The following is a 17,176-nucleotide window of genomic DNA, read 5'->3' as shown; positions in this document are numbered from 1 at the left end:
AAATGTTCATGTTCAAGAATATGCCAGAATGTGCAATAAGAACTCATAAAACAATAAAAGTAATTACTCTCAAAAACAAACAAATACAGCCCCCCCCTTTTAGAGTTGCACGACCATGTAGTAGGGACCCCCCTGAAAGAGAATAAAAATAAACTGCATACTCAGAGTGGAGTGGCATGTCAAAATGTAAACAGAATGAAAATAATGTTAGTTATCACCCTTATATCCATTTTCTTAGACTATAGAAAGTGTTTGAATGTGCTGAAGAAGGTTCCGGTGACCCCGATCAGAGACCCCCCAGCGCCCCCCCCCCCCCGCCAGGTCCTGGAGGTGCCCGGATGCTCCAACAGCGACCCTGCAAATGTTCATGTTAAAGAATGTGCAAGAATGTGCAATAAGAACTCATAAAACAATAAAAGTAATTACTCTCAAAAACAAACAAATACTTGATATCTACAATGATATAATTCTCAATTGAGTCCATATTCAGGTACTTAAAGATGAAGTATTTCATAATACACTCATTGGAAAATTTAAAAAAAATATCACACTTTTTTTCTTCTTTATTTCAAACATGAAAAACATCCAAAGCACAACAAACCAACCAAAATAAATACAAATAAAAATACCTATGTTTATATAAACGTACACATGTTCGAAAAGGAGTGGGAAGAAGTCAAGACTTATCTAGTCCCAATTCATTACGAGTCATCCTATGTACATAGTCCAGTACAAAAGAAGAAACCACACCAGTCATCACAAGCTAACAAGGATATAAAAACATCACTGTTTGAAAAATAAAAGTATGTGAGAGAAAAATTGAAAAATATTCTTTAACCCTTCGATGCACGAGTGACTGGACCCGCCACTCTTCCATAAGTGGATCAAAAATCACCCATACTAGAATCAATGCCTTTTTAGGACAATTTTGCCATTTTGGTTAGGAATAATCACTTGTATGATATTTAGTATTATATTTAGGACCACACAAGAATGATTTCATGTTAGAAACATCTTCATTGTTCACTTTTTTACATCTTTGAAAAAGAAAATGACCCCGTACAACAATAGAAAATGGGAGGATCCATTGTGTGTTGCATAAAGGGAAGTTAAAAATGGGAATGGCATGATATCAAAAATATGTTTTTTGAGGAATACCTGGAATATGAAATGATAACAATTTTTCATTACGAAGATATTTCAAGAAAACAACCTGACCAGGTCATTTTTGACCCACTTATGGAAGATTTCTTAAAATTTCTTAAAATGTATAAAAGGTAAGTTAAAAATGTGAAAGGCATGATATCAAAAACATGTTTTTTTTTAGGAATACCTGGAATATGAAATGATAAAAAAAATTTCATTACAAAGATATTTCAAGAAAACAACCTGACCGGGTCATTTTTGACCCACTTATGGAAGATTTCTTAAAATTTCTTAAAATGTATAAGTTAAAAATGTGAATGGCATGATATCAAAAACATGTTTTTTGAGGAATACCTGGAATATGAAATGATAACAATTTTTCATTACAAAGATATTTCAAGAAAACAACCTGACCGGGTCATTTTTGACCCACTTATGGAAGATTTCTTAAAATGTATAAAAGATAAGTTAAAAATGTGAAAGGCATGATATCAAAAACATGTTTTTTGAGGAATACCTGGAATATGAAATGATAAAAAAAATTTAATTACGAAGATATTTCACGAAAACAACCTGACCGGGTCATTTTTGACCCACTTATGGAAGATTTCTTAAAATGTCTTAAAATGTATAAAAGTTAAGTTAAAAATGTGAATGGCATGATATTAAAAACATGTTTTTTTTAGGACTGCCTGGAATATGAAATGATAAAAAAAATTTCATTACAAAGATATTTCAAGAAAACAACCTGACCGGGTCATTTTTGACCCACTTATGCATCTAAGAGTTAAAATACCTCAAATTATGCTATTTCAACTACAGTGTTTTTCACTTGCACTTCCAATATTCTTTTATTTTTTTATTTATTTATTACATTTTTTTTATTGTATTTTTTATCCCTTCCCCTCCCTACATAGTGTTATAGTGGTTTATTCCTTATGCTTGACCAGTTACATGAACCTACATCACATGGTTACTATGATGATTCTAACAAGAGCAGGGCTGTTTGAATAACAGATGAATAAATCAAACACATAATAAAAAAATACATTAAAGTAAATGAAAGCATTAAAGAAAATATCAGTAACGCAACAAAAAAAATTTTTTTAGATGCGAACAATATTTAAAAAAAAAAATTTTGAGGCCACCTCTCAGCCCCAAAAGTGAAACCTGTTTTTTTTAGAAAGAGGGTCTATTTTGTAAGACCCTGAGCATCGTTTGTCGTATCTCGCTGGTGTACAGCCCGTACACCAACGGGTTCAAAAACGGCGATATGAGAAATATCAACACGCCCATAATCTTTTGCAGATCACTCGACACGTTTTGGAATCGATGAGACAAAATAGTAAAAGTGCCCACAACCTCGAATATGATAATAATCACCAGCTGCGCCACGCACGTGTTGATGGCCTTCTTCTTGGCATCGGATCTCCTCGTAACCAAGCAAGTGATCAGAATCTTCACGTATGAAAAAGCCTGAATCGACACGCTTATCGCTTGCATGAGCGTCGTGGCGAAGAGACCGATGACGTTGTTGACGGTGGCGTTTCCGCACCGTAGCTTCACAAGCGATGGATTATCGCAGAAGACGTTTTTGATAACGGATTTGCAGCGAGGGAGTCTGGTTTGAAGCGAGAAGAGCGCGGCGATGAGGATGAAGTCCAGACCCCACGTGAGCGCGACGACGCATACGACCGTTTTGGGGGTCATGATGGCGCTGTAGCGTAAAGGCATGCAGATGGCGATGTAGCGATCCAAAGACATGGCCGCCAGGATGAAGAGAATCCCGCCGCCGTACAAGTGCAGGAGAAAAGCTTGGAACACGCACAGATTGTAGGAGATCTGGTTGGTCTCGGTGACGATGTCCGACAGGACCTTCGGGAGCATGGCGGTGATGCCCATCAGGTCGTTGAGGGGGAGGCTGAAGAGGATGAAGTACATGGGCTTGTGGAGGTTTCGCCGCAGGATGATCAAGCTCAGCAACGTCACGTTGCAAAAGACGCAAAACAGATAAATGAAGAGTCCAAGAAAAAAGATGGGGTACCTGCCTCCGTGCGGAATGGCGAAGGTGTCCAGGCTCACGTAGGGGCCGAACGCCAAAGATTCATTAAGCATTTTCAGATGATTCGAGATTCTAATGCAGTACAAACAATCAGTCAGTCTGAAGCAGTGGCGTGCTTTTAAAGCCGTCATAATGTTATGTTGACGTCAGCGTCCTCCTATGGGAACATTGGCACTTTAGTGAGCACTCACTCGTATCAAAAATTATAATATATTAATATTATCATATTAGTTACATGAGAAGAGTGTGTCTCATTGAAAGACATTGAAAGAGTGAACGAAAATACATTTCTGGGGATCACAATAGATGAAAATATGAGCTGAACATGAACCTCATATTACAAATATACAACATAAATGTGGCCAGAAATATTTCAATATTGAACAAAGCAAAATTTGTTCTCAATCAGAAATCACTCCACACTCTTTATTGCTCTCTGGTTCTACCATATCTTACTTATTGTGTGGAAATATGGGCTAATAACTATAAAAGCAATCTTCACTCGCTAAATGTACTGCAAAAAAGGTCAGTAAGGATAATTCATAATGCCGCCTACAGAGAACATACTAACTCCTTATTTCTAAAATCACAAATACTTCAACTTGCTGATATAGTTCATCTTCAAACAGCTAAAATAATGCATAAGGCTAAAAATAAGCAATTAGCTAAAAATGTCATCCAATACTTCTCTATGCAATTCGGTACGTGACTAAAATAAAAACAAAAAACAAAATAAAAACTATATTAGGAAAGCAGGAAGTGAACAAATGTAACAGTTACTGATTGTAAAAGTACCAGATGGAGGGGTAGGTTTTAAAATAAAAATAAAAATAAAAATAAAAATAAAAATAAAAATAAAAATAAAAATAAAAATAAAAATAAAAATAAAAATAAAAATAAAAATAAAAATAAAAATAAAAATAAAAATAAAAATAAAAATAAAAATAAAAATAAAAAAAAAAATATATATATATATATATATATATACTAAACTATATTAGGAAAGCAGGAAGGAAAGCAGGAAGTACCTCTTACTTCTGTATGTGAAAAAAATATATATATATACAAAACAACTTAAAACTATATTAGGAAAGCAGGAAGTTGACAAAAATAAAATAAAAAAATGTTTTTTAATTAAAAACATTAAAAAAAATGTAAAATAGACTTAAACTTTATCAGGAAAGCAGGAAGTGAACAAATGTAACAGTTACTGATTGTAAACGTACTCATTTTTACATTTTACAGTTACTATGGTACCCATTATGTCATTGGATGGTCATATCACCTCCTACTTTGGTACGTGAAAAAATAAAATAAAAAATAGATAAAAATTTAAAAAAACAACTTAAAACTATATTAGGAAAGTAGGAAGTTGACAAAAAAAATATTTTTTAAAATAAAAATCATAACTTTTTTTTCACAAAAATAGGCTTAAACTATATTAGGAAAGCAGGAAGTGAACAAATGTAACAGTTAGTGATTGTAAAAGTACCAGATGGAGGGGTAGGATTTAATAAACTTTGCTTCTTCCTACTCCTTTTGGACATGTGGAACTGGGAACTGATTATGGGATATATAATAATAATATTTCTATATTCTTAAAAAATGATAAAAAAAAATTACTAGTGCAATCTAATTATGTAAAACTATTGGTAAAGTCACCTTTTTTTTTTAACAACAAACGTTGTTACGTTTGTTGTTAATGTGTCAAACTGCATGCAATATGTGTAAAAAGCACCGTCGATTACATAATTCCATCAATTGATGTTAAAAAATATTGCTAGAAAAATCAAAAATAATGTGCTGTCAATATAATAAGTGTAAAAAAAACACTTTTATAATGATGATATGCATTTACTGAAATATATAATATGGCTATATTACACTGCCAACTATTATACTCAAGAGATTATGACATCAGCCTCATTACTTGGTCAAAACATCATCTTTATTAATGAGCCCCTGTGGGATTGAAGTAAATATTGTTATTGTTATTAAGTGTCTCGCGTTTGTAATTATTCCCCCGTACGCTTGTCAAACCTCTGGTGGTTAATGACGTTGTTATTTGGCAACTGTTTAACAACACCCCCGAGGAAGGAAGTCGACATCCGAGCGTCACAACATGTTTTGTCAACCTTAAATGACACTTTAAATTAGCCCCTTGGCTTGAGCATTGATCATAACAACAACAAAATAACAGTTGGAAAAGAACACAAGGTCAATATACGCGGTGTCAACGGACACAGAGTGAATACCCATAAAAGGCCAGTTTAAAATTAATAGTACCTCCCAGGAGGCTCAGTATGGACATCATGGACCCTAAGTGGCTTCCATAATTGATTTGACCTTCTAATTGCTGCTGGAAATTACCTTTGGACCCAAGGACACGCAAGACGCCCACTTAAGTCTTAAATGCACGAGTGACTGGACCCTCCACTCTTCCATAAGTGGATCAAAAATCACCCATACTAGAATCAATGCCTTTTTAGGACAATTTTGCCATTTTGGTTAGGAATAATCACTTGTATGATATTTAGTATTATATTTAGGACCACACAAGAATGATTTCATGTTAGAAACATCTTCATTTTTCACTTTTTTACATCTTTGAAAAAGAAAATGACCCCGTACAACAATAGAAAATGGGAGGATCCATTGTGTGTTGCATAAAGGGAAGTTAAAAATGTCAATGGCATGATATCAAAAATAGGTTTTTTGAGGAATACCTGGAATATGAAATGATAAAAAATTTTCATTACGAAGATATTTCAAGAAAACAACCTGACCGGGTCATTTTTGACCCACTTAAGGAAGATTTCTTAAAATTTCTTAAAATGCATAAAAGTTAAGTTAAAAATGTGAATGGCATGATATCAAAAATATGTTTTTTGAGGAATACTAGGAATATGAAATGATAAAGAAATGTTCATTACGAAGATATTTCAAGAAAACAACCTGACCAGGTCATTTTTGACCCACTTATGGAAGGTTGGGGTAGTAACACAAAAACGAAAATTTCTTAAAATGTATAAAAGATAAGTTAAAAATATGAATGGCATGATATCAAAAACATGTTTTTTGAGGAATACCTGGAATATGAAATGATAACAAATTTTCATTATGAAGATATTTCAAGAAAACAAACTGACCGGGTCATTTTTGACCCACTTATTTAAGATTTCTTAAAATTTCTTAAAATGCATAAAAGTTAAGTTAAAATGTGTTAGGCATGATATTAAAAACATGTTTTTTGAGGAATACTAGGAATATGAAATGATAAAAAATTTTCATTATGAAGATATTTCAAGAAAACAACCTGACCGGGTCATTTTTGACCCACTTATGCATCCAAGGGTTAAACATTAAAGATGGTGAAAGCCGTCCATTGTCCTCTATAGAAAAAAATACCATAAATGCTCAAATACAAGAGACATTAATTGGAAGCGGGCGATTGGAATGACTTTAATAATAATAATAATGTAGTATGCATGAGAAAGTGGAAAGGTTAGTAGCGGTAAATTGCTCAGTCAGCATTAAGACAACAAATATACATAAGTGAGGTAGATGAAGCTCCTGAGTGCTTTTGGAAACCATGCATCTGGAGACTCGTGAATCGGAGAATTCGTGGCGTTCATTGGAGCAGTTCCAGCATCTGGAAAGGATTTTTCGGGATTATGAATAACTGGGATTCAGACGGCTTTCCCGATGATGAGAAGACTCATGAAAAAGACCATAATGAAGAACAACCACATGAAGAAGCGATCTAAAACCTTGGCCACCTTCTTCCACTCCCCAGTCCTCTTCTGGGTGGCCCTCTGCTCTTTGTAGTAGTTGGCGATGTACTCAACGTTGGGCAGAATCAGCAATCTCTCGTCTTTATTGACTTCGCTGACTCCGCCTTTCCGGTATCTCATCCCGGCGGCCGAATCCTCACAATCAGGACTCACAAACGCACCATTTTTCCAGAAGTTGAAGTGATTAGTAGGGTTGACGCCCATCGAGGACTCATCAGGACTCATGAGTTGATCCAAGCCGGCTTCCTCGTGCCCCCTTTCCGTTACAAACGTACGGTCCTCCATGGAGGCCCCCACTCGGCCGTTCATGTTGCGGTTCACTACTGAAGCATCCCGAGTAGACAAGCAGTTCTCGCCGACTTCATAAACGAAACATATTCTCGCCAAGTACTGTAGAATGACCTTCTTGGCCCACATGGGGACTGGTTTGGCGTCCGGGCCGCAGTGGTGGATATTCATGATGAAGATAGTCAAAGCCGTGGAGGCTGTGATCATGGTCATGGTGGCGATGTAGTACTTTCCTGTAGACACAAGAAACAGGACTTTTCTATTTATGGGCTTGCTCAGTAATGCAAGCCCATAAATAGAAAAGTCTATTTAAGCTGCTAAGCAGCAGTCTATGGGGCTTGCTGCTAAGCAGCAGTCTATGGGACTTGCATTACTGAGCAATCCCATATTGTTATTCCTTGTGATGTTTAGTTATTATTATGGGCTTGCTCAGTTGTCTATGGGCTTGCATTACTGAGCAAGCCCATATTGTTATTCCTTGTGATGTTTAGTTATTATTACGGGCTTGCTCAGTTGTCTATGGGCTTGCATTACTGAGCAAGCCCATATTGTTATTCCTTGTGATGTTTAGTTATTATTACGGGCTTGCTCAGTTGTCTATGGGCTTGCATTACTGAGCAAGCCCATATTGTTATTCCTTGTGATGTTTAGTTATTATTACGGGCTTGCTCAGTTGTCTATGGGCTTGCATTACTGAGCAAGCCCATATTGTTATTCCTTGTGATGTTTAGTTATTATTACGGGCTTGCTCAGTTGTCTATGGGCTTGCATTACCGAGCAAGCCCATATTGTTATTCCTTGTGATGTTTAGTTATTATTATGGGCTTGCTCAGTTGTCTATGGGTTTGCATTACTGAGCAAGCCCATATTGTTATTCCTTGTGATGTTTAGTTATTATTATGGGCTTGCTCAGTTGTCTATGGGCTTGCATTACCGAGCAAGCCCATATTGTTATTCCTTGTGATGTTTAGCTATTATTATGGGCTTGCTCAGTTGTCTATGGGCTTGCATTACCGAGCAAGCCCATATTGTTATTCCTTGTGATGTTTAGTTATTATTATGGACTTGCTCAGTTGTCTATGGGCTTGCATTACTGAGCAAGCCCATATTGTTATTCCTTGTGATGTTTAGTTATTATTACGGGCTTGCTCAGTTGTCTATGGGCTTGCATTACTGAGCAAGCCCATATTGTTATTCCTTGTGATGTTTAGTTATTATTACAGGCTTGCTCAGTTGTCTATGGGCTTGCATTACCGAGCAAGCCCATATTGTTATTCCTTACGATGTTTAGTTATTATTATGGGCTTGCTCAGTTGTCTATGGGCTTGCATTACCGAGCAAGCCCATATTGTTATTCCTTACGATGTTTAGTTATTATTATGGGCTTGCTCAGTTGTCTATGGGCTTGCATTACCGAGCAAGCCCATATTGTTATTCCTTGTGATGTTTGGTTATTATTATGGGCTTGCTCAGTTGTCTATGGGCTTGCATTACCGAGCAAGCCCATATTGTTATTCCTTGTGATGTTTAGCTATTATTACGGGCTTGCTCAGTTGTCTATGGGCTTGCATTACTGAGCAAGCCCATATTGTTATTCCTTGTGATGTTTAGTTATTATTATGGGCTTGCTCAGTTGTCTATGGGCTTGCATTACTGAGCAAGCCCATATTGTTATTCCTTGTGATGTTTAGTTATTATTATGGGCTTGCTCAGTTGTCTATGGGCTTGCATTACTGAGCAAGCCCATATTGTTATTCCTTGTGATGTTTAGTTATTATTACGGGCTTGCTCAGTTGTCTATGGGCTTGCATTACCGAGCAAGCCCATATTGTTATTCCTTGTGATGTTTAGCTATTATTATGGGCTTGCTCAGTTGTCTATGGGCTTGCATTACCGAGCAAGCCCATATTGTTATTCCTTGTGATGTTTAGTTATTATTATGGACTTGCTCAGTTGTCTATGGGCTTGCATTACTGAGCAAGCCCATATTGTTATTCCTTGTGATGTTTAGTTATTATTACGGGCTTGCTCAGTTGTCTATGGGCTTGCATTACTGAGCAAGCCCATATTGTTATTCCTTGTGATGTTTAGTTATTATTATGGGCTTGCTCAGTTGTCTATGGGCTTGCATTACCGAGCAAGCCCATATTGTTATTCCTTGTGATGTTTAGTTATTATTATGGGCTTGCTCAGTTGTCTATGGGCTTGCATTACCGAGCAAGCCCATATTGTTATTCCTTGTGATGTTTAGCTATTATTATGGGCTTGCTCAGTAATGCAAGCCCATAGACTGCTGCTTGCACAGTCTTGTAGCTCAGCCATACGACCACGTAGAAACGTGATTAACGGCTCGTTTTTGAGATAAACTTCTCAACTCTCCCTGTGGCTAAATGCTAATTGTTAGCATATTAGCATTTAAGCTAATTTACTCATGTTTAAAGGCAAATACACACATGGCATGATGTAGGAAGGTTATAGGACAACCTTGGCAGTTTCTAAACTTGAGGCTCTCTTGCTAGGTGCTAGCATGATGACTGTTAGTGTGTTAGCATTTTAGCTAATTTACTCATTTCTAAAGGCAAATAGACACATGGCATGATGTAGGAAGGTTATAGGACAACCTTGGCACTTTCTAAACTTGAGGCCCTCTTGCTAGGTGCTAGCATGATGACTGTTAGCATGTTAGCATTTAAGCTAATTTACTCATGTTTAAAGGCAAATACACACATGGCATGATGCAGGGAGGTTATAGGACAACCTTGGCAGTTTCTAAACTTGAGGCCCTCTTGCTAGGTGCTAGCATGGTAGCCGTTAGCATGTTAGCATTTTAGCTAATTTACTAATTTCTAAAGGCAGATAGACAATGGCATGATGTGGGGACACTATGGGACTGCATCAACCTTTTCGGTACTTGAGGCTGTCTTGCTAGGTGCTAGCACGGTAGCCGTTGGCGCACCGGGCCCGAGGTTCACAGCACAGGTGGCAAGCCCATCAAAATTTCCGCTGGAATTTTCCAGTTATTATTATTATTATTATTATTATTATTATTACTACACAACAGTAATGACTCTTTTGCCTACCAATGAGCGGTACATTCTCCGATGGCGGCATGATCTCCGCAACCAACAGCTGAAACACAGTCAGCGCCAGCATCACCGTAACACCCAACGACACCTTCTCTCCGGAGTCAGCAGGTAAGTAGAAACCCAGAGGAGCCAGGAACGAGATCATGACGCAGGGTATCAATAAGTTGAAGACATAAAATGACGCCCTTCTTTTGAGTTTCAAGGTGTAGGTGATATCCGGGTACGGGTCGGCGCAGCATCCGTAAAGAATCACATTCCGCTTGGCCGGCATTCCCAGCACCTCCCATTCCACGTTGTCCACCAAGTCTGCAAGGTCGGCGCTCTCCATTGCGTTCAGGATGTCCAAGTGGTTGCCGTTGTAGGTCCAGGAACCGTATGTGAACCTGCACTGCTGAGCATCAAAGGGAAAAAAAGACACGTCCACTTTGCAGGAGCTTTTGGTGATGGCCGGCGAGTCCCATGTGATCTGACCGTCATGGCGGATCACCACGTTGGTGTCCATGGAACCCGTGAAGTGGTCATCAGCGCTAGAAGTCAAGAAATATCCATCAAGTAGAAGACAGTTCAATTTCACGGCACTTTTGAATATTTGGGATTGTGTAAAAAGGCACAAGTGCACCCACTGAGGGACGGGTCCACACTCTTTCGGGGGATTGAACTCGTTCCTCAGCTTCTGCATCTGTTTTATGACAACCCGGTAATGCACGTCTGATTCTAATCAAGTCCAAAGAAGCAAAAAATAACTTTTTCTTCTAAAATGGAGCTCCTCAGAACACAGGAAGTAGATCAGGGGTCTCAAACACGTGGGCCAAATGTGGCCCGCAGGACACTAGTTTGAGGCCCCCGCCTTGATATGAAAGTTTAATGTTAAAGTTTGATATGGATGCTGTATGGTATCATGTACCCAGAAAAAATTATTACGTTTGATTAATGTTCATGTTAAAGGTTAAATAACTGTTAATAGTTATCCTCCCTATCCGTGTGGAAGTGGTAAGTTTTTGGCTATTTAAGTTGAAAGGAAATAACTTGAAGGCTACCGTTTAGGTCGCTAGCTCTCTAGTTTGCGAGTTAGCATGTGTCTCAAGACCCTGCAGTTGCGCAATATGTTGTAAATAAAAAGAGTATAAATGTGACTATAGTCGTGTTTTGTCATGTCTACACGGCTCTATTAGGGCTTTTATTATTATTATATTTATTTATTACTGATTGATTGATTTTCTTTATTCTTGATTTGTTTATTTATTTTTCATCTTATTTTGTGCAGAAAAATAAAAATTAAGATATTTGAGAACAGTGGAATGTTTTATCAGAGCTTTTATTGTGGAAAATCGGAACCAAAGCACTGAAAAAGTTTGTATATTTTTCTGTTTTTAATAAATGTGTTATTTTTTTTTTTTTGGAAAACCTGATGTGGCCCAGCCTTGCCCAGAGCCTAGCTCAAAATTAAAATTAAAATTAAAATTAAAATTAAAATTAAAATTAAAATTAAAATTAAAATTAAAATTAAAATTAAAATTAAAATTAAAATTAAAATTAAAATTAAAATTAAAATTAAAATTAAAATTAAAATTAAAATTAAAATTAAAATTAAAATTAAATAAAAACTTAAATTATATTAGGAAAGCAGGAAGTGAACAAATGTAACAGTTACTGATTGTAAAAGTACCAGATGGAGGGGTAGGATTTAATAAGCTTTGCTTATTAATAATAAAACCATTACCATTACCAATATGTGAAAAGAACACAGAGGAGAAGAATAATAATAATAAGCATCAGGACGCTTCCATTTCGGCCCGCTATGTCATCTCTACATAAAATCAACATATTACTATTATTGTGTTTTTTTTGTATTTTTGTTTTTTTTATCATGACATTTACCGGTGCCATAAAAACAGACTCCCATGAATAATTCCTTCAATGTCCATCTTGTGCCTTTTTTGTACTGACAACAACATGGTAACTCGACACCAGTCCGACCTACTTGTTATATAGGACAATATCAGGTCTCCATACATAACTGCTAGGTATACGGATGGTATCGAGGCCATCGTAGTCGTCTCTACTCCATTTAAGATGTGCATCCAGCCAGACTTGCCTTATCCACAAGTAAGCGGTCAGAATTTGGTTTCGCTCGTCCTGCAAGACATTGTTCATTTGATGGGATTAAACGGAAAAACACATTGACCAGTTAGGAGTGGGCCTATCATTATATTGACACTTACTATGGTACCCATAGTAAATAAAATAAAATAAAATAAAATAAAATGAAATAAAATGAAATAAAATGAAATAAAATAAAATAAAATAAAATAAAATAAAATAAAATAAAATAAAATAAAATAAAATAAAATAAAATAAAATAAAATAAAATAATAAAATTAAATTAAAAAAATAAAATTAAAAAAATAAAATTAAATTAAAAATAAATAAAAAATAAAATTAAATAAAATTAAATAAATCTGTTTAGCATGTAAGGGCATTTAGATCAACAATATTACTGGTTAGGCTGCATTGCGTCCGAGTGGTTAGCACGCAGGCCACACAACTAGGAGACCCAGGTTTAATTCCACCCTCGGTCATCTCTGTGTGGAGTTTGCATGTTCTCCCCGTGCATGCGTGGGTTTTCTCCGGGTACTCCGGTTTCCTCCCACATTCCAAAAACATGCTAGGTTAATTAGCCACTCCAAATTGTCCATAGGTATGAATGTGAGTGTGAATGGTTGTTTGTCTATATGTGCCCTGTGATTGGCTGGTCACCAGTCCAGGGTGTACCCCGCCTTACGCCCGAAGACAGCTGGGATAGGCTCCAGCACCCCCCGCGACCCTCGTGAGGAAAAAGCGGTAGAAAATGAATGAATGAAAAATTAAATTAAATTAAATTAAATTAAATTAAATTAAATTAAATTAAATTAAATTAAATTAAATTAAATTAAATTAAATTAAATTAAATTAAATTAAATTAAAAAAATAAAAAATAAATAAATAAAATAAAATAAAATAAAATAAAATAAAATAAAATAAAATAAAATAAAATAAAATAAAATAAAATAAAATAAAATAAAATAAAATAAAATAAAAGCAGGAAGTGAACAAATGTAACAGTTAGTGATTGTAAAAGTACCAGATGGAGGGGTAGGATTTAATAAGCTTTGCTTCTTCCTACTCCTTTTGGACATGTGGAACTGGGAACTTATTATGGGATGCACTCAATTGAAATCTGATGCATGTTCAAATGAAATTAAACCAATCCCAAATATATAAATGAATGAATGATTTTGGTTGTTTTTTGTGCTTTGGATGTTTTTCATGTTCGAAATAAAAAAATATTAAAAAAAAAAAAACATTGTTGCAACTCAAAACTGTAAAATGGAGCCACCTGGAAGAATATCCAGCGATGCTCCATTGAGGACTTGGAAGTGTAGCTTGCTAGCTAGCTACCTTATCTTCCAACAGCCAATAAACAGTACATAATATGTAAAGTAAAATTGCCCATAGAGCTCCCATAAACAATGTAATGTATTCATGCAGAAAATAACCAAAGAGCCTCATGTGGCTCTGAAGCCGCAGGTTGCCGACCCCTGGCCTAGTCTATTAACTAAGAATTTCCTCAAATAAAGTCACCAAATAACACAACAATGGCTTCGGTAAATAAATGTCCCTTAGCTATAATTAAAGCATGTATAGCAAAATGAGTGCAGTACTAGGTTCCAACCACCAGAGGTGCTGTTCAGTCTTGAATATTTTTCTGTCAATTATGTGTAGTTTAGTGGGTTTTTTCTACTAATTCTACTGTGTACCCTTTTTGGATTTTACCATGTCGATAATTTGCGATAGCGTGACCTGCAGCGTGACGTTCAGTATGTCGTCGGTGTCCTGCACCGGCCTCAGCGCACTCGTGTAGTTGGCGAACAGATCGGTCAGGAGCTTCTGTGCATATTTGCTGTGAGCGCACCGGCTAGCTGTGAGAACACGATAAATAAAACATGTTATACAAAAAGTATTTGTACATTTGCATTGAATTTAATGATTAAAAAGTACGTAATTTTAAAGGAAAACTGAACTTTTTGAAATTTTGCAAATCAATCTGAATGTTATACAAGAACTCTTGAAGTCTCTCTGTTTTCTGAGTTAGATAGCCGCCTCATGCTAGTAGTTTTTCACTGTTTGTCGACATAATGGGGATTACTCAAAATAATAGTCTGACTCACTCCTGTAACATAAAAGTGCCCCGCCCCACTTTTCTCATGTTTTAACTGTGTATTAACAAATTCATGTTGTATTTTAATGTATATTTTACTCCATTTACTTGCTTTTATTCAACTCCATTCCTCTGTAAAGTGTCTTTGAGTATTTTGAAAAGCGCTATACAAATAAAATGTATTATTATTATTATTATTATTAAAAGTCTAAATCATCACACAGCGACTTAACACTCAAAGGTAGCTAAGAAATATACAATACCAATAAGTACCTGAACTAACTTCTTCCCATAATGCGTTATTCCCTGCCTTGACCTCACGAAAATAAGTAGTATTTCTGAAGTAATACAAGATTATGACGCAGTCATAAATTAGTTGCAATGTGACTTAACACTCAAAGGTAGCTAAGAAATATACAATACCAATAAGTACCTGAACTAACGTTACTCAAAATAATAGTCTGACTCACTCCTGTAAGATAAAAGTGCCCCGCCCCACTTTTCTCATGTTTTAACTGTGTATTAACGAATTAATGTTGTATTTTAATGTATCTTTTACTTTACGTTTACTTGCTTTTATTCAACTCCATTCTTCTGTAAAGTGTCTTTGAGTATTTTGAAAAGCGCTATACAAATAAAATGTATTATTATTATTACTAAAATACTTAATCATCACACAGCGACTTAACACTCAAAGGTAGCTAAGAAATATACAATACCAATAAGTAACTGAACTAAGTTCTTCCCATAATACATTATTCATTGCCTTGAACTCATGAAAATAAGTAGTATTTCTGAAGTAATACAAGATTATAACACAGTCATAAATTAGTTACAACGTTCAAAATTTAACAAAAAAGTACATCGGAAATTATGTAAAAAATGTGATGTTATTATTTCTGCCAATTCGACAATAAAACGCACTTCTTACTTATAGACTTACTTACGTATACAGCATACTTTTATGCTGTGCTGAATGAATGAATGGATTTAGGAATTTGCCCGACAAGATGAAGGATGATATTCCCAGGATAACCAGGAAGTGATCAGACATTTACAACAAAGTAGCAGACTTTTCCCGGAGCTTGCCAAGGAGTATCTAAAGTGCCTTCAGCATGTTATTTATATTAAATGATACATCTCATATCAATTCCAAATGACACATAAAAAGATGCTGTTTTAAATATGAATGTAAACTATAAAATAAAAATAAAACAATGAGAGCACATGGACTAGAGGTTGGATTCGGACATGTGGATGAGCCAGATGTTTTCTGTGAATCGCAGATGCGCTAAAAGCTCCGAGTGAGATGCAAAGAAGGCCCACAGTAGGGATTATGATGGCGTTGAAATCCCTCAACAGATGGATGCAAGTCTGCAGATGCATTGGATAGGACTGGACTCTTTGAGAAAGATTGTGAAATTATTATCAAGAAAATTATTGTGGGTATTTTTTTTAAAGCTACAGAAATTAAAGTAAATATCGCATAAATTAATTAATTGCACTTTTTTTTAAATTAGATTGGGCATTAAATCTACATATAATCCACACATAGAAAATACTACAAAAATAAATATTTGTATTACATTTTATTTATTTGTTTTTGACAAATGTCTCCATTAATTGTATCATTATTGGATAAAACGGCTTTAAAACTTACCTAATATTTTTATGTTTTCCATCAATTGAATGCAATGTATTAATGATCAAATGTGTGTACTCACAAAAATGTTTTTACATAATTTTTTAAAACAAAAATCAGACCTTCCTAATAAACAAGCGTTTTAAAGAAAAAATTTTATAAATTCATGTAATTTATAAAGAAATATAATATAAAGTAATATAATATAATATAATATAATATATATAAGTAGAAATTATATTCTATTTTTGTCTTAAAAACGCTTGTTCATTAGGAAGGTCTGATTTTTGTAAAAAAAAAAAATTAAGTAAAAACATTTTTGTGAGTACACGCATTTCATATTATATCATGTAATTATTATTTGTATAATATTTATTTATATATGATATATTACTGTTTTTCACATATGAGCAAGCCTTTATTTATATATATAATATTAATATATATATATATAATACATAATTAATATAATATATACGTATATATATAAGTAGAATTTACATTCTATTTTTGTCTTAAAAACGCTTGTTCATTATGAAGGTCTGATTTTTGTAAAAAAAAAATGTTTAAGTAAAAATATTTTTGTGAGTACACGCATTTCATATTATATTATATAATTATTATTTGTATAATATTTATTTATATATGATAAATTACTGTTTTTCACATATGAGCAAGCCTGAGCAGGCTTATTATATGTATATATATGTAGAAAATATTACGAAAATAATTATTTGTATTATATTTTCTTTAGTTGTTTTGGACAAATCTCCATTAATTGTATCATTGTAGGATAAAACGGCTTTAAAACTTACCTGGCAACCCTGTGACACAAAGCAACAAGCAAAATAAAGTAGAGGAATCCAGTCGTTTCATGATGAAACCATGTGACATTCACTAAAATAACAATAATAACATAGAAGCCAAAAAACAGCAGCGCAACATCACACGGAGGTGCGT

The 17,176-nt window shown here is 34.9% G+C and overlaps 2 protein-coding genes across 3 annotated transcripts; both read right to left on the bottom strand.

Moving 5' to 3' along the window:
- Nucleotides 1–2,122: 2,122 nt before the first annotated feature.
- LOC131134902 (olfactory receptor 3A3-like) lies at nt 2,123–3,339 on the bottom strand. Its single transcript, XM_058080588.1, is given in 2 exon segments — nt 2,123–2,148; nt 2,295–3,339. Coding segments are annotated over 2 exon segments (1,071 nt in total).
- Nucleotides 3,340–5,875: 2,536 nt separating this feature from the next.
- LOC131134431 (neuronal acetylcholine receptor subunit alpha-10-like) lies at nt 5,876–17,173 on the bottom strand. 2 transcript variants are annotated; one of them, XM_058079712.1, is made up of 5 exons: nt 17,032–17,173; nt 14,190–14,335; nt 12,358–12,512; nt 10,371–10,903; nt 5,876–7,523 (listed from the first exon to the last, which is right to left on the bottom strand). In XM_058079712.1, exons 1-5 carry the CDS (start codon nt 17,108–17,110, stop codon nt 6,898–6,900), a joined length of 1,539 nt encoding a protein of 512 aa, XP_057935695.1. In that variant the 5' UTR covers nt 17,111–17,173; the 3' UTR covers nt 5,876–6,897. The 2 variants fall into 2 exon arrangements, with proteins under 2 accessions (XP_057935695.1, XP_057935696.1); XM_058079713.1 differs by having other exon boundaries at nt 14,217–14,335.
- Nucleotides 17,174–17,176: the final 3 nt, after the last annotated feature.

The sequence above is a fragment of the Doryrhamphus excisus genome, chromosome 8, assembly GCF_030265055.1.
Source record: "Doryrhamphus excisus isolate RoL2022-K1 chromosome 8, RoL_Dexc_1.0, whole genome shotgun sequence".
Lineage (NCBI taxonomy): Eukaryota > Metazoa > Chordata > Actinopteri > Syngnathiformes > Syngnathidae > Doryrhamphus > Doryrhamphus excisus.
The sequence above is the reverse complement of the archived record's forward strand: the minus strand, read 5'-3'. Positions and strand labels throughout refer to the sequence as shown.